At 39.6% G+C, this 25,493-nt stretch overlaps 1 protein-coding gene across 4 annotated transcripts in view; it reads left to right on the top strand.

The window, feature by feature from the left end:
- The window catches only part of OPHN1 (oligophrenin 1), an 838,177-nt gene that overhangs the window by 441,208 nt on the left and 371,476 nt on the right, over positions 1–25,493 (top strand). For 3 of the 4 annotated variants that reach the window (XM_037821168.1, XM_037821167.1, XM_037821165.1), the window contains exons 12-13: positions 8,791–8,938; positions 21,184–21,507. In XM_037821168.1, coding sequence (XP_037677096.1) covers positions 8,791–8,810 — 20 coding nt within the window. In that variant the 3' untranslated portion in view covers positions 8,811–8,938; positions 21,184–21,507. Of the gene's footprint in view, positions 1–8,790; positions 8,939–21,183; positions 21,508–21,940; positions 22,033–25,493 lie in introns of all 4 variants that reach the window. The other variant, XM_037821166.1, reaches the window with a different exon arrangement.

The raw sequence follows: 25,493 nt of genomic DNA, 5'->3' as shown, positions 1-25,493 counted from the left end.
AATCCATTTACATTTAGTGTTATTACTGTAAGGGCAGTACTTTCTACTACCATTTTGTTTTTTTGAATTTATATGTTGTGCCAGTTTGAATGTATTGTGTTCCCCAAATGCCATTATCTTTGCGGTCTTGTGTGGGGCAGACCCTTGGGTGCTGGTTGGATTTGCTTGGAGTGTGCCCCACCCAGCTGTGGGCAATGATTCTGATGAGATGTTCCCATGGAGGCGTGGCCCCGCCCATTCAGGGTGGGCCCTTATCGGTGGAGCTATATAAATGAGCTGACTCGGGGGGAAAGAGAGTGCAGCTGGGAGTGATGTTTTGAAGAGGAGCAAGTTTGCTAGAGAGGAACGTCCTGGGAGAAAGCCGTTTTGAGGCCGGAGCTTTGGAGCAGATGCCAGCTGCCTTCCTAGCTAACAGAGGTTTTCCGGAGGCCATTGGCCATCCTCCGGTGAGGGTACCCAATTGCTGATGTGTTGCCTTGGACGCTTTGTGGCCTTAAGACTGTAACTGTGTAGCAAAATAAATCCCCGTTTTATAAAAGCCAATCCATCTCTGGTGTTTTGCATTCTGCAGCATTAGCAAACTAAGACAGATTTTGGTACCAGAGAAGTGGGGTGCTTTTGCTGCTGAGTTTGCAAATACCAAATATGTTGGAACAGCTTTTTAAATGGATAAGGGGAAGATTCTGGAAGAATTGGGACGAGCTTGATAGAAAAGGCCAAAACTGCTTTAAAGAGACTGTTTATGGAAATATGGACTCTAAAGATACTTCTGATGAGGACTTGAGCAGAAATGATGAATGTGTTGTTGCAAACTGGAAGAAAGGCGATCCTCGTTTTAAAGTGGCAGAGAATTTGGCAAAATTGAGTCCTGGTGTCAGATTGAAGGAAGAATTTAAAAGTGACAACCTGGAATACTTAGCTGAGGAGATCTCCAGACCACATGTGGAAGATATACCCTGGCTTCTCCTTGCAGCTTATAGTAAAATGCGAGCAGAGAGAGATAAACTTAGAACTGAACTCTTGGGTTCAAAGAAACCAGAAACTGATGGCTTGGAAAATTACGAGCTTCCAGGGAGTGGAATCCCAGAAGCTACAGCCCAACGTGAGGATGTAACCAAACATGGAACCCAGCCACCATTTCAGTACAAGCCAGGATTGGAGATGGAATTATCCAGAAAGGATTTGTGGAAAGTCCTATTGTCTGATGGCTTTGACCCGTGCATGCTTCATGCAAAGCCAACAGAATTTTTGCGAGATCTTTATAGACAGAGCCATTGCCGGTCTGGACTGGAGGAGACAGACAAGGAAAAAATTAAAGGAAAAATCTCTTCAAAGACAGAGCCATGGAGGTTGAGGTCTGGAGTCAGGAGGTCTAGGGCTGAGAGAGCGGAGCAGCCCACACGCAGGGAAAGGGTGAGTTTGCCCTGGAGGTCGAGGGCGGGCCTTCCGCCTCGTTGCTCAGGAAATGTCCTGCCACCCCAAGCCCCAAAGAGGGTGGAGCACATTCCCAGGGAATTGGGGAGAGCCTGGCTGCCACCACGCTGTTCTGAAGGGGTTGAGCGTGTGCCCCGGAGATGGAAGGGAATGCGGGAGCTGCCCCGATGTTTGAGGAGGGTGGGGCCGAGAAGGTGGTCTCCCCAATGTGTGGAAATGTTGGAGCACTCACCTAAGTGTTTGGAGAGGAATGGGCTGCAGAAAAGGCCCTTGGGAAGGGTTAGGCTCCCGCTCTCTCAAGCCCCAAGGATGCAACATTGTTCTGTAAATGACTTTGAAATCTAATGGACTTTGTCCTGTGGGTTTTAGGAACTGTTTTGCTCCTGTTAACCCTGTTTTCCTTACTGTTTCTCCTTATGGCAATGTAAATGTTTATCCTATGAATGTCTCTCCTTTGTATATTGGAAGCACATAACTTGTTCTAGGTTCACAGATCCACAGCTAGAGGGGAATTATGCCTTAGAACTGACCAAGCCTAAACTGATTTTGATGGGATTTTGTACTTAACTTTTGTTACTGAAATGATTTAAGTTTTTGTGATATTGTGATGAAATGAATGTATTTTGTACTTGGAAAGATAATGTCATTTTGGGTTCCAGGGGGTGGAATGTGCCAGTTTGAATGTATTGTGTTCCCCAAATGCCATTATCTTTGCAGTCTTGTGTGGGGCAGACCCTTGGGTGCTGGTTGGATTTGCTTGGAGTGTGCCCCACCCAGCTGTGGGCAATGATTCTGATGAGATGTTCCCATGGAGGCGTGGCCCCGCCCATTCAGGGTGGGCCCTTATCGGTGGAGCTATATAAATGAGCTGACTCGGGGGGAAAGAGAGTGCAGCTGGGAGTGATGTTTTGAAGAGGAGCAAGTTTGCTAGAGAGGAACGTCCTGGGAGAAAGCCGTTTTGAGGCCGGAGCTTTGGAGCAGATGCCAGCTGCCTTCCTAGCTAACAGAGGTTTTCCGGAGGCCATTGGCCATCCTCCGGTGAGGGTACCCGATTGCTGATGTGTTGCCTTGGACGCTTTGTGGCCTTAAGACTGTAACTGTGTAGCAAAATAAATCCCTGTTTTATAAAAGCCAATCCATCTCTGGTGTTTTGCATTCTGCAGCATTAGCAAACTAAGACATATGTCATATCTTATTTTTTCTTCTCCTTTTACCTTTCCTGATAATCTTCATTTCTGCACTGTTCTCCAACTCTCTCTCTCCTGTCTTTTCCTATCAGCCTGTAGCGCTCCCTTTAGTATTTTTTGTAGTGCTGGTCTCTTATTCAGAAACTCTCTCATTTTCTGTTTGTCTGAAAATGTTTTAATCTCTCCCTCATTTTTGAAGGAAAGTTTTGCTGGGTATAGAATTCTTGGTTGGCAGTTTTTCTCTTTCAGTATCTTAAATATATCATGCCACTGTCTTCTTGCCTCCATGGTTTCTGCAGAGAAATCTGTACATAGTCTTATTGACTTTCCCTTGTATGTGATGGATTGCTTTTCTCTTGCTGCTTTCAGAATCCTCTCTTTGTCTTTGACATTGGACAATCTGACCAGTAAGTGTCTTGGAGTAGGTCTATTGGGATCTATTCTGTTTGGGGTACGTTGTACTTCTTGAATCTCTAATTTTCTGTCTTTTATAAGAGTTGGGAAATTTTCAGTGAATATGTCTTCTATTACTCTTTCTGCCCCTTTTCCCCTGTCTTCTCCTTCTGGGATACCCATAACACGTATATTAGTGCGTTTCATGTTGTCACTCAGCTCCCTAAGACCCTGCTCATATTTTTCCATTTTTTTCACCATCTGTTCTTTTGTGTGTATGAATTTGAATGACCTGTCTTCCAGTTCACTGATCCTTTCTTCTGCCTGTTCAAATCTACTGTTGTGTCCCTTCATTGTGTTTTTCATCTCCTCCATTTTGGCCTTCATTCCCATGAGTTCTGCCATTTGTTTTTTTAAGTTTATGAATTCTTCTTTATGGTCAGCCAGTGTCTTCTTTATATCCTTCAGCTCTTTTGCTATATCTTCCTTCATTTCATCAAATTTATTTAGCATTAGTTGCCTCCACTCCTGTGTCTCAGCTGAGCTATTAGTTTGTTCTTTTGGCTGGTCCATGTTTTCTTGTTTCCTGGTATGGCTTGTTATCTTAAGTTGTCTAGGCATCTGATTCTCTTGATTAGTTTATTTTGGAGCTTGTTTTCTGTCTTTTACCTAGTGGTTTTCTTGTTGGTTGGCTTTGTTTTCTGGCCTCTGTTATTCAGTTTAGCTTATTCTAGACCTCTAACTTAGGTTCTATTTAGTTGATCAGAATTTTTCCCCTCTTGTTTTTTCTGTTTCTTGCTCTGCCTCTATGTAACCTCTTTGTGAGTGGGTCTCCTCAGATATGGTCAACCCTAGTCAGATTTTCCCAGTCTAGTGAGGCCCAGGTCTCAGTGGGAGGGTATGGTGTTTTCCTGAGAATGAGACCCTCCTATGAGGCCTTTAGAATTGGTGCTTTTCCTCTCCTGTCCAGCAGGTGGCGCTGGCTAGCCCGCAGCTCCCCCACCAGTGTAAGGAGGTGTGGAGCCTTTAGTTCTCCTGGTGACTCTGATCCTGTCGGGGGCGTGGCTGAATGAAGCAATGTTCGCTGCGATCTCAGCTTTTCCTCCAATTCTAAACTTGTGTCCAATGTGTGACTGGTTACTGGAGACCCCGAAAACACTGTTTCATATAGTTCTTGGGTAATTGCCAGCTGCTCTAGGGGAGAGACGAAATTCTGCTCCTCACCACTCCGCCATCTTGCCTCGCCTCCTCCTGGGGTTGAGTTTTCACACAGCAGTCTGAGTTTGTTAATCAGTATTGCAACTGGGGCCAAATTGAGCCTTCCACCTGATTCCCAGCACAGACTGCTTCCTCCTCCTTCAGAAAACCAGCTACAATATAGCCTACCATGCCTAGACCCCTGGCCATGATGACTTACAGGTTTTGCTGTGATCTTAGCTGCTCCACCCATTCTAGACTGTTGTATGATGCATGACTGATGACAGATTTCCCTGTGGTGACTGTTCCACACAGTTCCTGGATATCTACCAGCTGCCCCAGAGGAGTAACTGAAACTGACAACTCATCACTTTACCGTCTTGCCCTTCCGTCCACCTTGATTAAGTTTTGATTGCTAAACCATGCTTGGCCATGATATAGTATCCTCTTTATATGTTTGATTAGATTTACTAATGTTTAATTTAGGATTTTTGCATCTATGTTTGTGAAGGATATTGGTCTGTAGTTTTCATGTAATGTCTTTGTCTGGTTTTTATATTAGGTAGTATTTGAATCCAAGCAGTGTTATGAAGTGATCTTTTTCTTTTATTTTCTGGAACAGTTTGTGAAGAATTGGTATTAACTCTTCCTTAAATGTTTGCCACTATTCACTAGTGAAGCCACAGGAGCCTGGAGTTTTTTTTATTGGGAAAAATTCAACTAAAAATTCAGTTTCTATAGTAAATATAGTACTATTCCAGTTATATCATTTTAGTTAAGCAAGCTGTGTTTGTGTCTTTTAAGGAATTTATCATTTTCATCAGATTTATTGGCATAAAGTTGTTCATAATATTCCCTTGTTATCCTTCTAATGTCTGTAGAATCTTTAGTGATGTTACTGCTCTTATTTCTGATGTTGGTAATTTGTGTCTTCTGTCTTTTCTTCTAATCAGGTGTTTGAGAGGTTTATCAGTTTTATTGATCTTATCAGAGACCTGGCTTTATTGATTTGCTCTATTGTGTTTTTTTTTTTTTTTCTAGTTCTTTTAACTTAGACTCTGTGTTTCTTTTATTCTGCTTACTTTGGCTTTAATTTGCTCTTCTTTTTCTATTTTCTTTAGATAAAAAATAAGGGTGTTGATTTGAGACCAATTTTCTCTTATAAATTAAGCATTTAGTGCTATAAATTTCATCTTACAAACTACTTCGGTGGCATCCCACAAATTCTGATATATCATGTTTTCATATTCATTTAGTTCAAAACACATTCTGATTTTACTTTTGTTTTCTTCTTTAACCCATTGGCCATTTATAAATTCCTTATGGTAAGTTTTGATTAGATGCCAGAGATTGTGAGTTTTATATCCCTGGGTGTTGGCCATTTTTGCACCCCTATATATTCAGGGGCTTTTTGGGGGATGCAGTTAAGTTAATTATAAACAGCTTGATGCTTTCTATTCTGTCTTTTAAGCTTTCTTAGGAAGGACAAGTGCAGCATTTACCTTAGGACTAATTTTTCTTCAGTACTGAGGCAAAACCTGTATGTGTATTTCTACCCAGTGCTCTATGAATTATTCAATTTTCTGTTTGGTGGGTGAGAACAGCAACTATTCCCAGCCCTGTATGGTCTGAGTTAATAGATCTCTCTAGTCCTATAATGTGTTTCTTTTCTCAGCTTTGGGTAGCTTCCTCACACATACACACTGATCAGCAGTACTCAGCTAAAGTATCAAGAGGGATTCCTGCAGATCTCTAGAGCTCCCTCTGTACAAATACCTCTGTTCTGGTTTGCTAATGCTGCCAGAATGCAAAACACCAGAAATGGATTGGCTTTTATCAAATGGGGTTTATTTGGTTACACAGTTACAGTCTTAAGGCCTAAAGTGTCCAAGGTAGCACATCAACAATTGGGTACCTTCACTGGAGGATGGCCAATGGCCTCTGGAAAACCTCCATTAGCTGGGAAGGCACATGGCTGTTGTCTGCTCTGGAGTTCTGGTTTCAAAATGGCTTTCTCCCAGGGCATTCCTTCCTAGGCTTCAGCTCCTCAAAAATGTCACTTGTAGTTGCTCTTGGGGCATTTGTCCTCTCTTAGCTTCTCTGGAGCAAAAGTCTGCTTTCAAAGCCATCTCCAAAATGTCTCTGTAAGCTGAAGCTCCTCTCTCAGCTCCTGTATGTTCTTCAAAGTATCCCTCTTGGCTGTAGCAAGCTTGCTCCTTCTATCTGAGCTTATATAGTGCTCCAGTAAACTAATCAAGGCCTATGCTGAATGGGCGTGGCCAAAGCTCCATGGATATTATCCAATCAGAGTTATCACCCACAGTTGGGTGGGTCACATCTCCATGGAAACACTCAAAGAATTACAGTCTAATCAACACTAATACATCTGCCCCCACAAGATTGCATCAAAGAATATGGCTTTTTCAGGGGGATATAATACATTCAAACTGGCACAACCTCCTCTCTGGTACTCTACCCTGCAAACTCTTAACTTCCTTGGCTTCCCAATACTTGATGTGGTCTCTTAAACTTAGAGACTGCCAGACTCCACCTGGATTCCCCGTTTCTGTACTATGGGGTACAAACTCTTTCCAGACATTTAGCTGGGACAATCACAAACCTCATTTGCTTTTCCATTCATCAGGGACCATAGTCCTTTGTTGGATGATTTCCAATGCCTTGAAAACACTGTTGCATATTTTTAAAGTTTTTTGTTGTTGTTGTTGTTGTTTCAGGAAGACATAGCTCTAGTCTCTGTTACCTTATCTTGGCCAGAAGGAGAATTAGCTGTTATGGTGTTTTCATAGGACAATTTGGTGTTTTTACATCAGAATTTTACATGTGTTTGTCTTTGACCCAGCAATTTCACACAGTCTTTTTGGTGTTGGAGGCATAGCAGTGAAGAAGACAGATATGCCTCTATGTAGCTTACAGTGTAGTGTGAGATGCCAAACAGATAAGTAAAACATACTGTGTTAGAAAGTGATAAATTCCAAGAGGAAAAAAAATTAAACAGGAGAGGGACATAGGAAGTGTTGCGGGGATGGAGAAGTATCAAATTTTTAGACACGGTAAGCTGGAAAGCCTCCTTGAGAAGAGTATATTTATGCAGAATCCTGAAGGAATCAAGAGAGCAAGGTATATGGATATCTGCATGAAGAACATTTCAAGTAGAAGAAGTTAAAGGCCCTGGTGTGTTTGAGGAATAGCAAGAAGTATTTTAACAACTATTACAGAGCCTTAACAGATGTTTACAAAATGGAAATTATTCAGATTATGACTACTGATGAAGTAGAAACAGGAATCTGACCTAGAGCTGTATGGATTCAAAGCTCATTTACTTTATACTGTGTCATATTCTCTCATCCCTATACCATGAGACATCTACTGTCTTGTTTTGTTCTTGTATTTTTCTTTATCATAGTCCATATTTTACATGGGCTTGCCTTGTGTTCCCAATCATGTAAGTTACAGGAGTGTGCAGCCTATGTTAACCCTTGCCCAATGGGCTCTGACATTGCTCTTCATACTGATCATCGGGATTGATTTAGTTATTACTACTGGGTAGACAGTGGTCTCTTTCCTCCCTCAACACATATGTGTGTCCTCCCAAGGTGTGTGTACTCTAGCTAAAAATTCAGTCTTCCCAGGTATAGAAAGATCTTCAAGTACACGAGGCACTGTATAAAAATTCTAGTTACAGCTCCTCCCTCACTTATCCAGTACTCTTTACAGCTTCCAAGGCACTTTATTTTGCTTCTAAATTGTATTTTACTTTTATTTTTTGAATAGGTAATACATGCATGGCATAAAATTTTAAAAGAACAAAAATGTATAGGAGGATGTTTAGGGTTTTTTTGTTTCTTTTTCTGGAATAATGCAAATGTTCTGGGGATGGTCATGATGATGAATGCATAACTATGTGATGATACTGTGAACCATTGATTGTATACTTTGGAAGGATTGTATGGTATGTGAATATATCTCAATAAAATTACATTTTAAAAAAGGTATAAAAGTAAAAATGAGTTTGCCCCCCTCCTTTCCTGCTTTGAGGCAAAAAAGGTAACCAGTTGCGGTGGTATCCTTCCTGAAATATTGAGTGTATGTGTGTATATGTGCATATTGGGAATTGTATTCTCTCTCTCTACCCCACCTCCCCATCCATACAAAGTGCTCTGACAACTCTTTTTATTTGATTTTCACCTTCCCTGTGAGATTATATCATATTATCGCCATATTACATGTGAGGAAGCTGAAGCTCAGAGAAGGGAGATGACTTGCCTCAGGTGTCCTGTGTATTAAGTGGAAAATCCAGGATTAATGTTGCAATATTTTGTCTGCATTCATTCCTCTGCACTGAGAAGTGCCAGATTCTGTACCTCGAGCACAGTAGTTGATCTCTAAACACTTTCTAGTATCTGGAGTGATGAAGAAAACCTCCCAATTCTTTTAGTCATATTAGAGTCAGTAAGGCAAACTCTGGATGTAATCCTGGCAGGCATCAACTGGTAGATAGCATTAGAGAGAGAAAACTTGATCTTTCTGATTGTTTTCTGGCTATCTTCCTTCTTCACAGATCTATTCAGGTCTACCTGAAGAAAGCACTGCACCCCCAGTGCCTCCACTTTGGGTGACAGCTAGGAGGCACAAATGAATCACAATTTCAAAGTGCTTGCTGCGGGAAAGGACAGTTCTCTATACTTCTTCCATGGATGAAAGTGAAGGTCAGTAATGAAGTTCACCTTTAGCATCTGAATGTTGAGTAGATACAAGGTGGATATTGAAAGGCAGAAGTGGGTTTATGACCATTTTTCTCCACTGAGAGAGAGACCTTTCCTGGTTCCAAGGCTTAAAAGCAGCCAGAGGAATCAAGCTTTGTACAGTTTGTGCCCAGAGAGAGAACTACTCCCCTTGCAGTGGATAGGGCAGGAATGAGCTTGGAAATGAAACTACCATGATTCCTTAGTAAACCAGTGAAGGTTCTAAGAAATTCTTACATCTCTGCCGAATACATAGAAATGGGTAAGCAAAGTACTTTCTGAGTGTTCTGAGATTTTAAATTCAAATTTGGTTAACATGGATTGAATGCCTTCTGTGTACCAAGTACTGTGTTAGGTACTAAGTAGAATTAAGACACAGTCTCTGGCCTCAAGTAGCTTATAGGCTAAAGAGAGAAATAATACATTAACAAAGAAATGCCTTTCAGTGGAATAACTGCTGGTATGGAGACACTACCCATTCTACATGGGCTTTTGCCCCACTACTCTGCTGAGACCACTCTTGCCAAGGTTACTAAACTCCTAGTGGACCAATCAAATGGCCACTTCACTATCTTCACCATACTCAACTTTTTAGCAGTATTTGATACAATTGCCTAACTCTTCCATCTTGAGACAGTATTCAATTGCCTTTCAGGACATGAAACTCTCCTTCTACCCTACTAGTTAGTCTATCTCATGCTCTATTGCTGGTTTTCCTTCTCTTCCCAACTTCTAAGTGTTGGAAGATCCTAGAGCTTTTTTCTCAATCCTCCTCTCTCTTTGTTCTTTTTCTGTATGATCTCATTTAATCTCATGGTTTTAAATAACATTTATATGTTGAGGATGTTTTCCAAATATATCTCTAGGACTGCTATCTCCCCTCCACCCCCAACAGTTCTCACTGAATAACTCATGGGTGTCTCAAATTTAAAACGTGCAAAATGCAACTCTTGATTTCCTACCCCTCTCAACCTGCTATTACACTGGTCTCCACCATCTAAGTAATTGGCACTATAAGTCACCTGATTGCTGAGGTCAAAAACTTGATTACTCTCTTTACCTTTCACCTCACATCTAATCCATCAGCAATCCCTGTTGGATCTACATGCAAATTATATGCTAAATCCTACTACTTCCTACTGCTATCATCCTAGTCCAAGCCATCATCATCTCTTACTTGGATGTCTGCGGTAAGCTCCTAACTGGTATCCTTGATTTCCTTCTTGCTTGCCTATAATCCATTTTCCACAGCAGACAATAAAAGGTACATCATTTTAAAACTATAAATCAGATCACATCACTCTCCCTGCTTCAAATTTCCAGTGACTTCTTTTCCAGTTTAGAATAAAATTAACATTTTATTTTGCATTATATACCCCTTGCTAACCTCTCTGACCTTCACTGTCTCATTGTCCCCTTCACTCTCTCTGCTCTAACTTACTGCTGCTAATATGTACCAAACATAACAAAGGGCCTTTGCATTTGCTGTTCTCTTGGATCTAGACATTCTTTCTCTAGATCTGCACAGGTATCCCTCCTTCATTCAAGTCCTTGCTACATATTACCTTCTCATAGAGAACTTCTCTGATCACACTAGTTATATAGTTCTTTCTACTCCCTCAATCACTCCCTATCACCTTAACTGTTTTATTTTATTCATAATTGGCCTGCGATTATTTGTTCACATGTTTATTATCTGTCTTTGCTATTGGAATGTAAAATCTACTCCATCACCAGACCCTAGAGCAATTCCTGGTACATATCATATGTGTTCAGTAAGTATTTATAGAATGAATGAATGAATGAATGAGGAATAATGAAAAGAAGTGGATCACTCAACTTAAGGGATAGCCTCCTTCAAAGAGGAAATAAGCTGGCATTCAGGGGAAGGTGAAAGGGAACACTGAATGCCCAATCTCACGTTTAATGGGGTAAATTAGTTCGTTTATTTATTCATAATCTCCCACTAAACACACTGGGGAATATAAACTATATGCCAGTAGGAACTGTGTTTTGTCTCATGTCTGTATCCCTAGCACCTGGCATAGTGCCTGGCACATAGTAAGTCTTCAATACATGTGTAAAATAAATGAATGAACCTGGGGTCTAATTGTTAGCTTGGCCCCAGCTTTCTGAGTGATGTGTGCCAGCCACTTTCCCCATTTGCTCCTCTGTGTGATGAGAGCTTTGTGCGAAAAGATCTCCAATGGGATCACCCAATATAGACATTTTTTGATGTTTTAACTTTTTGTTGAAATATAATTCACATACCTTAAAATACACACTTCTAAAGTGTACAATTCAGTGTTTTTTTAGTAAATTCATAAGCCTGTACTATCATCACACTATCTAGATCCAGAAATTTCATGTTCCCAAAAGGAAACCCTGTGACCATTAAGCAGTCACTCCCCATTCACCCCTCTAACAACTCCCTGCAACCACTGATCTACTTTTTGTCTCTATGAATTTTCTCATTCTGGATATTTCATATAAATGGAATCTTACAATGTGCAGTATTTTGTGTTTGTCTTCTTTCACTTAGCATAATGTTTTCAAGGTTCTTCCATTTTGTTGCATGTATCAGAAATTCATTCCTCTTTATGGCTGAATAATATTCTATTTTATGGATATACCACATTTTGTTTATACATTCATCAGAAAATAGATACTTGGGGTTTTCCACTTTTAGGTATTATGAATAATGATGCTATGAACATTGAGGTACATGTTTTTGTGTGGATGTATGTTTTCAGTTCTCTTGGGTATGTATCTACGAGTGAAATTGCTGGGTCATGGTAACTCTATGCATAAACTTATGAGGAATGGCCAGGCTGTTTTCAAAGCAACAACACCATTTTACTTTCCCACCAGCAAAGCATGAGGGTTCCAATTTTTCCACATCCTCACCAACACTTATTATTGCCATCTTTTTGCTTATAGCCATCCTACTGGGTATGAATACATAATTTCATTTAATCCTCCCCACTTTTTCCATTCCCATGTGCAGTAGGTATGATGGCCTTCATGGTATAGCCCCAGTCCACCTTATCGACTTCATCTTCAGCTCCCCACCCCTTTAATCCCAAATTGGTTCCTATGCTCAAGTCACACTAAACTTTTTTTTTTACACTTTCTTAAAGAAACCATCATTTTCTACCCCTCCAGGTTTTCTGCCTGAAATGCCCTTTCTCCTTTTTTTCTATCTACTGCAATCCTTCAAGGCTCAGCTCAAATGTTACCTCTTTATAAGACCTTTCCAACCCCTCCAGACCAAATTAATGCTGTCCTCCTCATAACACTTGTATATTTCTACTTATAATAATTGATGTCTTTCTTCTACTGAACTAGCATGTCATTTCTCAGAGCTTTTTCCTGCCACTCAGAAGAGAGGCCCCCAGGTTAAGGATTAGATATTTGCCTATTTGCGAGGCCTCCCTGTCTGATCCTGATTCACTCCCAGTTCTCTGTATTCTTTGAGGCTGGTCTGTGTGTTTGTGTATGAAAACAGGTGCTGGCTCAAGAAAAGAGATGACACAATTCTTATTATCTGGTGGGAGTGGTATTCTGACTCCAGAAAAAGAAACCTACTTAATATGTCCAAATTTTTACATAAAACTTTAGGAGGTTCATGGGCTCCCTGGAGCTTCCGTTGATCCTCGGTTGAAAATTCTACTATAAATAAACATCTTCTTTAATAAAGGAAAACATATTATAATAGAGTTTAATAGCATGGACTCTAGAAAGAGACTTCAATATTTGAAACCTGAGTCTTCCACTTATTAGTTTTGTGACATTAAGCCTTCTCTGTAAGGTGGTTTTGAGGATTACATGAGATAATCCATGAAAAGCACTTAGAATAGGACCTGGCAGAGAGTAAGTGCTCAAATAATGACATCTGTTTTACTATTATTATCACCATCATTACTATTGTTATTATTGTAATTATTATCATTATTATTATTAGGTACACCCTAGAACCTAGAACTTGGTTTCCCTGGCACAAGAGTCTAGTTCCAAAGTCATTATTGCTACTGTCAGTCCATACCCTATTTTTCCAAGCCAGGAGAAAATCCTTTCCCATGTGGAATATGATAACTTCTCTGAGAATGTGAATTATCTTTTTGAAGATTGGATCTCTTATACTGTATTGAGATTATGATGATACAATTGTGGTCTGTAGGGGAAAACCAATCCATGTTGCCTCCCCTCACAGGAAGTTGAGATGGAAATTCCTAGGGTCTTTCCATTGGAAGAAGAAAGTATTCAGATAGGAACCTATAAATGAGAAGATGGGCCTTAAGCAGTTGGGAGAAGAAATTCATGTCATTGAATTCCTCATTGTTTGAGCCTGGACTTTGAAGAGGGTAGATATACTTGAAGTTGCTCCTAAGTGCTAGAGAATTAAAGATGACCTCTGCTTCAAGGCATATCCTGGAAGCCAAGTGATATTGTGCCATGGCACTCTTATGCTTATATACCTGACATTATTTGTAAGCTGTTGGTAATTCTTTCATTTACTGTTCCAGTCTGATTTCAGTTATGCTAGACTTAATAAGAGAAGGGCCATGTATCTACTCTGGGTCCAATTCTATAGGGGAACTCCCCTTGGCACCAGCTCCTATGGTGGTGGCAGCAGTGATTATTAACAGATTCCCAAGGAGAATAAATCTCTCTGGGGTAAAAAATCTTGGCAGCAAGACTTACTCCTTACTTCACACATGGAAACTCTTGCTCACTGCCCACTTGGAGGATAATAGTAAAAATAATAACTACCAATTATTGAGTATTTATTATGTAGCAGGGACTAATATAAGTATACCATCTCATGTAATCTTCATCACAACCTCCTGAAGTAGGTGCTCTTATTATTCCCATTTAATTGATGAGGAATTCAAGGCACAGAGAGATTAGTAAATTTACCCAGGGTCCCAGAGTTGGTCAAAAGCAAAACTGGAATTCAGACATGACCACTTGGCTCCAGACGCTGCATTGCTTTAACATTGTATTACAGAGAGACTCAAACAAACCAAAGTTGAGAAAAAAATACAATGAACCATCCAAGTACCCATCCCTCAGCTTCAACAATTACCAAAGTAATGTCCAATCTTGTTTTATCTGTACACCTACCCACTTCCCCAACCCAGATATCATGTGATTTCATCTATAAATGTTTCAGTGTGTATCTCTAAAAGATAAGAACCCTTTTTAAAGCAGAACCACAATACCCTCATGACACCCTTAACATACCTAAAACAAAACAAAACAATAATTCCTTGAGATTATTATCCTTGTCAGTGTTCAAATTCCCCTATTTTCTAATATTTTAATAGTTTGTTTTAATTGCGATGAATATAGGATCTCATTTCTCATTTAGATGTCTTTTGGTTCTCATTTCATTGACCAGAGCCTCTGTTCTTAACTGCTACTCTCTGGTCTAGGTTTTCTGTTACTAAAGAAGGTGACAAAATTTTCTTACAGCAGTTCTCAATCTGGAGTACAGTTTCAAAGGGTTCCGTGAGTGACTCAGTTTTAATCTGCAAAATTTTGCATTTTTGTATGCATTCATTTTTTAAAAAATTTTTAGAATATTTGATAAAGAACTCTTAAAAATAAGAAACAGAGAAACACACCAATATAAACATGGATATGAGTAGGCAATTCACAAACAATTAAAATTGTTCAATATCAATGGAAAAAATTAACCTTAATAGAAATCAGAGACTCTAGTTCAAGACAGTGAATTGAACCCTTTTATTTTCTTCTTTTTTTGTAATTAGAGAAGTTGTGAGTTTACAGAACAATCGTATTTAAAATACAGCATTCCCAAATACCAGCCTGTTTATTATTAACACCTTGCAATGCTGTGGTACATTTGATATAATTGATAAAAACACATTTTTATGATTGCATTATTTTCTAGAGTCCATGGTTTAACTTGGGATCACTGTGTACTGCAGTTTCATGGATTTTTTAAAAAAAAATTTTATTCTATTACCATATGTACAACCTAATGTTTCCCCATTTAACCACATTCAGAAGTATGTTTCGGTGTTTCTAATTACATTCACAATGTTTTGCTACCATCACCACAATCCATTACCAAAACATTTCCCTCTTTCCAAATAGGAACTCTATATTTTAAGCCTTAACTCCCTATTGCCTATCCCCACCCCATCCCCTGGTAACCTATGTTCTGAATTCTATTTCTAAGTGTTTGATTATTCTATTTATTTCATATTGAGCTCATACATATTTTTCTTTTTGCATCTGGCTTATTTCACTCAGCATGATGTCTTCAAGTTTCATCCATGTTGTCCATGTTGTCATCATTCCTTTTCACAAATGAATAATACTCTATTGTTTTGGGAGGTGGTTTGAAATTGTATATACCCTAGAAAAGCATGTTCTCAAAGTTAATTTAATTTAAAGTTAATTTAAAGTTCTTAAAGTTAATTTATTCCTGTGGGTGTGAACCTTCTGATGAGACTATGTCAGCTAAGGTATGACCCACTCAGTCAGGATGGGTCTTAATCCTTGTTCTAGATTGCTAATGCTGCCAGAATGCAAAACACCAGAAATGGATTGGCTTTTATAACGGGTTTATTTGGTTACAAAGTTATGGCTTAAGGCCATAAAGTGTTCGTCAACAGAGGGTACCTTCACTGGAGGATGGCCAGTGGTGTCCGGAAAATCTCTGTTAGCTGGGAAGGCACGTGGCTGGCGTCTGTTTCAAAGTCTGGTTTCAAAATGGCTTTCTCCCAGGATGTTCCTCTCTAGGCTGCAGTTCCTCAAAAATGTCACTCTTAGTTGCTCTTGGGATGTTTGTCCTCTCTTAGCATCTCTGGAGCAAGAGTCTGCTTTCAACAGTCATCTTCAAAATGTCTCTGTAAACTGCAGTTCCTTTCTCAGCTTCTGCACATTCTTCGAAGTGTCCCTCTTTGCTGTAGCAAGCCCACTCCTCCTTTCTGAGCTTATACATTGCTCCAGTAAACTAATCAAGGCCCATGCTGAATGGGCAGAGCAGTCCTCTAGGAAATTATCCAGAGTTATCACCCACAGTTGGGTGGGGCGCATTTCCATGGAAAAAACCTAATCCAAACATTCCAACTTAATCCCCACTAATATGTCTGCCCCCACCAGACTGCATCAAAGCACATGGCTGTTTCTGGGGACGTAATATATATAAACTGGTATCTTCTACCCCCAGAACTCAGAAAAACATGATCTTTCCATATACAAAATACATTCATCCCATCACAATATCACAGAAACTTTAATCATTTCAGCAATAATAGTTAAGTACAAGATCCCATCAAAATCAATTACAGGTGTGGTTGGTCTGAAGGCATAATTCCCCTCTGGCTCTGTACCTGTGAAACATAGAACAAGTTATCTGCTTCCAATATACAAAGGACAGATAGTCATAGGTTAAACATTACCATTGCCATAAGGAGAAACAGAAAGGAAAACAGGGTTTAAGGGACTAAAACAATTTCTAAAACCTGCAGGACAAACTTCATTAGATTTCCAAGTTTGAGAGTCATTTACAGGGTGACACTGCATCCTTGGGGCTTGAGAGAGCAGGAGTATAACCCTTCCTAAGGGCCTTCTTGGCAGCCCTTTTGTCTCCAAATGCTGTGGTGAGTGCTCCAGCATATCCATGCACTGGGGAGACCACCTTCTTGGCCCCACCCTCATCAAACATTGGGACAGCACCCGGATTCTCTCCCATCTCTGGGGCACACGCTCAACCCTTTCAGAACACTAGGGTGGCAGCCAGGCTCTCCTCAGTCCCCTGTGAATGTGCTCCACCCTTTTTGAAGCCTGAGTTGGCAACACCTTTCCTGAACATCGAGGTGGAAGACCCACTCTCAACCTCTGGGGAAAACTCACCCTTTCCATGCTTGTGGGCCACTCCACTCTCCCAGCTCTGTCTTTGAAGAAATTTTTCCTTCAATTTGTTCCTTGTTTGTCTCCTCCAGTCCCAACTGGCAGCGGCTCTGTCTGTAAAGAGCTCGCCAAAATTCTCTTGGCTTCGCATAAGCACACCGGGGTCAAAGCCATCAGACAATAGGACTTTCCACCAATCCTTTCTGCTTAACTCCTTCTCCAATCCTGGCTTGTACTGAAATGGCAGCTGGGTTGCATGTTTGGTTACATCCTCATGTTGGGCTGTAGCTTCTGGGGTTTCACCCCTTGGAAGCCCAGAGATTTCAGGCCATCACTTTCTGGTTTCTTTGAAACCAAGAGTTCATTTCTCAGCTTATCTCTGCCCTCTCACATTTTACTATAAGCTGAAAGTAAAAGCCAGGCTACTTCTGTATTTTGCTTGGAGATCTCATCAGCTAAATAGTCCAGGTCATCGCTTTAAAATTCTGCCTTCCATCCAACACCAGGACTCAATTTTGCCAAATTCTCTGCCACTTTAAAACAAGGATCGCCTTCCTTCCAGTTTGCAACAACACATTCATCATTTCTTCTCAAGAAAGACCTCATCAGAATTGTCTTTAGAGTCCATATTTCCACAAACAGTCTCTTCAAAGCAGTTTAAGCCTTTTCTATCAAGCGCCGCACAATTCTTCCAGAATCTTCCCCTTATGCATTTAAAAAACTGTTTCAACATGTTTGGTATTTGCAAACTCAGCAGCACTAGCACCCCAGTCCTGGTACAAAAATCAGTTGTAGTTTGCTAATGCTGCCAGAATGCAAAACACCAGAAATGGATTGGTTTTTATAAAAGGAGGTTTATTTAGTTGCACAGTTACAGTCTTCAGGCCATAAAGTGTCCATCAACAAATGGTACCTTCACTGGAGGATGGCCAATGGTGTCTGGAAAATCTCTGTTAGCTGGAAAGGCACCTTGCTGGCATCTGCTCCAGAGTTCTGGTTTCAAAATGGCTTTCTCCCAGGATGTTCCTCTCTAGGCTGCAGTTCCTCAAAAATGTCACTCTTAGTTGCTCTTGGGGTGTTTGTCCTCTCTTAGCTTCTCCAGAGCAAGAGTCCGCTGTCAACAACCATCTTCAAAATGTCTCTGTAAACTGCAGTTCCTCTCTCAGCTTCTGTGCATTCTTCAAAGTGTCCCTCTTTGCTGTAGCAAGCCCACTCCTTATACATTGTTCCAGTAAACTAATCAAGGCCCCTGCTGAATGGGTGGGGCCATGCCTCTGTGGAAATTATCCAGAGTTATCACCCACAGTTGGGTGGGGTGCTTTTCCATGGAAACAACCTAATCCAAATGTTCTAACTTAATCCCCACTAATATGTCTGCCCCCAACAGATTGCATCAAAGCACATGGCTTTTTCTGGGGGACATAATATATACAATACAGTATAATCCTATTACTGGAGTACTTTATAAGAAAATGAAATCCAGAAAAAAAAGGCCATGGAAAGAAAAATCTGAAATCAACAAAACTTGGAAGACAAGTAGACACCAGTGCCTTGCCATGTGACAGAGGAGCCAAGGATCATCGGCAGCTGGTCTTTGGGAAGAAACCATCGCCTTGATGGTGCCTTGATTTGGATATTTTCCCAGCCTGAAAACCATGAGCAAATAAACTCCCATTGTTTAACCTAACCCATTTCATGTTATTTGCTTTAAGCAGCCTAGGAAACTAAAATGGATTTTGGTACCAGGACTGGGTGCTGCTATTGCAAATACCAAAAATGTGTAAATGGTTTTGGAATTGGGTAATCGATAGAGGCTGGAAGAATTGTGAGGTGCTTGATAGAAAAGACCTAGATTGCTTTGAAGACACTTCGTAGAAATATGGATGTTAAAGGCACTTCTGATGAGGCCTTAGAAGAAAATGATGAATGTGTTATTGGAAACTGGAGAAAAGGTGATTCTTATTTTAAAGTGGCAGAGAACTTGGCAAAATTGAGTTCTGATATTGGATGAAAGGCAGAATTTGAGAGTGATGAGTTTGGATATTTAGCAGAGGAGATTTTCAAGCTAAATATGGAAAGTGCAGCCTGTTTTCTCCTTGCAGCTTTTAATAAAACTTGAGAGGAAAAGGATGAGCTAAGAACTGAACTCCTAGGCACAGAGAAACCAGGAATTGATTGTTTGGAAAATTCTGGTTTCTGGAAAGCAAGTCCCCAGAGTATAGTGCCCCATTTGAGGGTTTAACTAAACATGTAACCAGTCAGCAATTTCCATAGAAGTCAGGATTGGAAATGCAGTTATCCAGGAAGGATCTGTGGAAAATTCTTTTGTCTGATGGTTTTGACCCTTACGTACTACATGCAAGAAACTGGCAAGTTTCTTTCATAATTTGTATGAAGAGACCACGCCTGGACTAAAAGGACAGAGAAGAGACAAATTGAAGGAAAAATCACTTCAAGGGCATAACTATGGAAGCTGAGATCTGGACTGAAGACATTTCAGGCCAAGAGAGTGGGCCCACCTGTGTGTGTGGAAAGGGTGAGTCTTCCCTGGTGCTTGGAGACTGGTTTTGTGTGATATTGCTGATACAGGCCTTCTGCCCTATTGTTCAGGAAGGGTGCTGGCATTTCACTGTTCCAAGACAGTAGAGCCTGTGCCCCAGCATTTGCAGAGAGCCTGGTCACCATCCAGATGCTTGGAGGAAGTGGAGCCTTCATCCCAGGGTTCAGGGAGAGAATGCCACTGGGCAAGTGCTTCCAAGGGGTGGGGCTGCCACTCTGACAAAACATTGTTCCTTCAATGACTCTCAGACCTTGAAATCTAATGAAGTACACCCTGAAAGATTTTGGAATTTTTTGGGACCTGTGACTCCTCCTTTCCTTCCAATTTCTCCCTTTTGGAATGGAAAAGTTTATCCTATGTCTGGCCTTCCTGTGTATATTGGAAGCAGACAATTTGTTCTCTAGGTTGCATGGCTCCACAGATAGAGGCTAATTGTGCCCCAGGACAGAACACACCCATAACCAACTTTGATGAGACATTGTACTTAGTATGTTAGTGAAATGACTTAAGGCTTTTGAGATATTGTGATGGAATGAATGTATTTTGTGTGTGGAAGGGACATGACTTCTTTTGATTCAGAGGCTGGAGTGTGGTGGTTTAGAAATCTGTGCACCCCAGAAAAACATGTTCTTAAAATTAATCCATTGCTATGAGTGTGAACCCATTGTAAGTAGGACCTTTTGACGAGGATACTTCAGCTAAAATGAGACCCATCTCAGGATGGGTGTTATTCTATTACTGGAGTCCTTTATAAGAGAATGAAATTTAAACCAAAAAAAAAAGCCACAGGAAGCAAGAAGTTGAAATCAACAAAATACAGAATAGAAGGGAAAGACCAGCAGACACCACCTTGCCATGTGACAGAGGAGCCGAGGATCACCAGCAGCCAGTCTTTGGGAAGAAAGCATCACCTTCATGATGCCTTGATTTGGACATTTTCTGGGCCTCAAAACCATAAGTGAATAAATTCCTATTGTTTAACCCTACACATTTCATGGTATTTGCTTTGAGCAAATACCAAACTAAAACATATGTACATACCACATTTTGTTTATCCACTTCATTGGTTGATGTGCACTTGTGTTGCTTCCTTTTTTTTTTTTTTTTGCTATTATGAATAATTCTGCCATGGACATGGGTGTGCAACTATCTGTATACATTCATTTTTATAAGGAGAATGGTCCCTGGCTTTCATTAGGTTCTCAAAAGCCTTAAGTAAGATTAAGAACCACTGAAAAGTATACACTTATGTCAGAGGAAATGGTAGTCTGCAATGAATGGGAGAAGAACATGTAGTGACTAGTTGGGGGTTTCTTTGTGGGTTGAAGGAAGAAGCTAAATTCTGTTAAGTTTATTAACTTGGAATTTGATAGATCTTAACAATTAGTTTTTAAGTGAAATAGTTAAGGATTAACTAATGTTTTTGTTTAAGAAGAATAGAATATTTTATTGATTGGAAACTGTAAGTCCCTTGTGAATTACGTTCCCCCTTGAATAAAACATCTTGGTTTTAAGTAGTTTTACTGAATTTTGGCGGTGAAAATCATACTTGATTTTTATTTAATGGCACCTGTGACTACACATAAATTTGGGTGGTTTGAGACTGGTTTTGTGTGATATTGGTGATTTGTGCCACAATGATAGCTCCTCTGAAAATATGTACAATTTTTTTAAAAAAATTAAGTATGTGTGTATTTATTAAAATGAAAAGATAATAAATTTATCATTAATCTTCCCTCTTTGCAACAATTTTTCCCAGATGAAATCCAACATCAAACACCTAATGGAACTATCACCAGCAGCATAGAACCCCCTACACTACCACAACACCCCAAACTACCTATTCAAAGGAGTGGAGAGGTTGATCCTGGGAGGAAGTCTCCAAGCAGGCCTCTTTCGGATGGTAAATTGGAATCCTGCCCTGACACTGGCATGGGGAAGTTGGTGTACAGGCTTCAGGATGGAAGGACCAAGTCCACCTCAAAGGCCACTAATGGACCAGTGCCAGGCTCTGGGCTCAACAAGGTCCCCTCTTTCCACATAAGGAGAACAGCTCCTTTGTCCCTGGCTCACCACAAGGAGGGTAAGTGATTGAAAATCCCATGGGAATCAGAACTGAAACCAAATACTCTTCACTTTGAGATCCTTCTGACTTTGGAAATATTTACAGGGAAACATGTTCCAGTTTACTACCACTAATATCAGAATGGAGGGATATAATATCAACACCATTCACAATAATGACTAGAATGTAAGCTCCATGAAGGGCAGGATTTTGGGCTGTTTTATTTGCCTCTATACCTCAAGTGCCTTAAACAGTTCCTGTCTGGCACATGCTAGGCTCTCATTATTTGTGGAATTGATAAATAACAATGATATCATTTATTAATATTATTGATACTGTTGCTGTCTATTGAGGATCTGCTATGTATATGGTGCCATACTAGGCATTGACATTCTATTTCTGAACCTCACAACCCTACTGTGAAGAATGTATTATTCTTATTTTTTCTTAGGAAAATGAGGTTTATGGAGATAAGTGAATTGCTGAAGGTTGCACAGCTAGAAACTGGCAGAGCTGTGATCTAAATCTCACCAAGACTCAGAGGTACCAAAACCTATGTTCTTTCCACTAAGGCAGAAGGGTTACTTTACCTTTGAATTGTGAATTATTATTTTCTTATTCTCACTTTCCAATTTAGGAAGAATAGAAAGAAAGAAGTACATCTTCTGAAAAATTCTGTGCTACTTAAATTATTTTAAGTTTGAGATGTGGATGACTTCTGCAAATTTAATTGGCTACCATCTTGGAGACTTATATGGGGAGGTTGAGGCTAATCAAGAGGGGATTTTTTGGGGGGGAGGGGTATAATTCTATAAAGATAGTATGGTATAATGGAAAGAATATAAACTTTGGTATCACAAAGATATGGATCCAAACCCTGGCTCTTTTAATTTCTAGCTAGAAGACCCTCTAAAACTGCACCTTACGTGTTTTTACCCTATCCTGTTCCAACAAGGAACACAAAATATCTCACAATAAGGCAAAATAACAAAAACTTTAAAATGAGTAAGAATAGTTTATTCAACAAGTATTTATTGAGTATTTCCTGTGTGCCTATCACCTTTCTAGGTACTGAGGACATAGGAGCAAATAAGACATACAAAGTGCTTGCCTTCTTGAGGCTTAGATTAGGACTTGCAAACTGTGGCCTTTGGGTCAAATCTTGCCCACTTCCTGTTTTTATATATGGCCTGCAAGTTCAGAATGGTTCTTATATTTTTAAATAGTTAAAAAAAAAAAGCAAAAGGAGAATAATATTCCATGTCATGTGGAAATTATTTGAAATTCTAATCTCAGTGTCCATAAAGTTTTATTGGAATGCAGCCACACAACTACTGATACAAGAACAGAATTGAGTAGTAGCAGCAGAGAACTTGTGAACTGCAAAGCCTAAAATATTTACTATTTGGCCCATTACTTAAAAAGTTTTCACATGCACTGATTGGATTTCCACCCAGTTTGGACTGTTCCTGGTGCACAGATGAAGTTGGGGGAGACCTGGATTGAGGGTGAGAGGTGGCTCAAAAAAGACAGGGAAAGTGCACTCCAGCAAGCTAGGGCTCTGCCAAAAATGTATAAAAGTTTGAATAATCCTGCATTTCCCAAAGTAACCTTATCAAGATAAACAAATGCCCCAAACCAACAGAAAATCATAAAGCACATGAAGAAAGAAGAAGATATGGACAAGCCTAATGACCAAATTAAAAAGCCAGGGGGTAATTAATCAAAGAAGTACACACAAATCTCCAAAACAACTTCAATGGGTTGACTAAGGACATGAAGGACATCCAGAAGACTCTAGAAGAGCATAAAAAAAATTTGAAACAGTAAATTAAAAATAGCAGCTCTTATGGAAATAAAAGATACTGTTGATCAAATTAAAAATATAATAGAGACACAACAGCAGATTTGAAGAGGCAGAAGAAAGAATAAGTGAACTAGAGAACAGTGCAATTGAATGCAAATGCGCAAAAGAACTAATTGTGAAAAAATAAAAAAATTTGAAATGGATCTCAGGGAAATGAAGGACAATATGAAGCATGCAAATATAAGAATCATTGGTGTACCAGAAGGAGCAGAGAAGAGTAAAGGGCTAGGAAGTGTATTTGAGGGCATAGTTGGGAGATACTTCCCAACCTTTTAAATGACATAATTCTGCAACTCAAAGAAGCCCAATGAACTCATGATAGAATAAATCCAAATAGATCCACTCCAAGACATATACTAATCAGATTGTCAAATGCTGAAGAGAAGGAGAAAATCCTGAAAGCAGCAAGAGAGAAGCGATTCACCACGTACAAGGGAAAATACATAAGACTAAGTAGTGACTACTTAGCAGACACCATGGAGGTGAGTAGGCAGTGGTATGACATATTTAAGATTCTAAAAGAGACAAATTATCAGCCAAGATTTCTTTATCCAGCAAAGCTTTCCTTCAAAATTGAGAGAGCTTTTGGTTAAAATTTTCATAGATAAACAAATGCTGAGAGAATTTGTTAACAAATACCTGCCCTGCAAGAAATACTAAAGAGAGCTCTACCAGTTAAGAAAAAAAGAAAGGAGAGAGAGGTATGGAAGGCACAGACAGAACTGAAGAATACAGGTGAGGATAACTTAAAGGAAAAAAGAGGGGAGGGTAGATCTGACAATTAAAAACCAAAGGATAAGATGGTTGGCTCAAGAACTACCTTCACAGTAATAACCTTGAATGTGAATGGATTAAACTCTCCAATTAAAAGATACAGACTGGTAGAATGGATTAAAAAGTATGACCCATCGATATGCTATTTAAAAGAGACTCATCTTAGACCATGCAACACAACGACACTGAAAGTGAAAGGATGGAAAAAGATATTCCACACAAGCTGCAACCAAAAGAAAGCAGGGGTAGCTATGCTAACATCAGACAAAATAGAGTGTAAATGCAAAGATGTTGTAAGAGACAAAGGACACTATATATTAATAAAAGGGACAATTCACCAAGAAGAAATAATAATCATAAATGTTTATGCACCCAATAAAGAGCTTGAAAGAACATGAGATAAACATTGGTTAAACTGAAGGGAACAATAGACATTTCTACAATAATAGTGGGAGACTTCAATACACCACTTTTTTCTATAGATAGAACAACTAGACAGAGGACTACTAAGGAAATTGACAACCTGAATAATGTGATAAGTGAATTAGACTTAGCAGACATATACAGATTGTTACATCCCACAGTACCAGGATATACATTCTTCTCTAGTGCTCATGGAATATCTTCCAGGATAGATCATATGCCAGGGAACAAAAAAGTCTTAACAAATTAAAAAAGATTGAAATTATTGAAAAAACATATTCTGGCCATAATGACATGCAACTAGAAATCAATAACCACCAAACAACCATCTTTCATAAATATATGGCGGTTAAACAACACACTCCTAAACAACCAGTTGGTCAAAGAAGAAATTGCAAGAGAAATTGCTAAATATCTAGAGATGAATGAAAAGGGGAACCCAACATATCAAAATCTATGGGATGCAGCAAAGGTGGTGCTGAGAGGAAAATTTATAGCTCTGTTGCTAAATGCATACATCAAAAAGGATGAAAGACCCAAAACCAAAGAGTTAACTGAACAACTGAAGAGGCTAGAGAATGATCAGCAAACTATCCCTAAAGCAAGTAGAAGAAAAGAAGTAACAAAGATTAAAGCAGAAATAAATGAGCTGGAGAACAACAACAACAAGAAAAACAATACAGAGAACAAATAAAACCAAAAATTGATTCTTTGAGAAGATCAACAAGATTGACAAACCCTTAGCTACACTGACAAAGTAAAAAAGAGAGAAGACCTAAATAAACAAAATCCAAAATGAGAGCAGGTTCATTACAGTGGATCCTGCAAAAATTTTTAAAATCCTAAGAGGATACTGTGAACAACTGTATGCCAACAAACTAGAAAAGCCAGGAAATGGACAATTTCCTGGAAACACATGAACAATCTGGACTGACCAAGA

This window comes from Choloepus didactylus, chromosome X, assembly GCF_015220235.1.
Source record: "Choloepus didactylus isolate mChoDid1 chromosome X, mChoDid1.pri, whole genome shotgun sequence".
NCBI classification, from domain to species: domain Eukaryota; kingdom Metazoa; phylum Chordata; class Mammalia; order Pilosa; family Megalonychidae; genus Choloepus; species Choloepus didactylus.
This window is presented reverse-complemented; position numbering and strand designations above follow the sequence as displayed.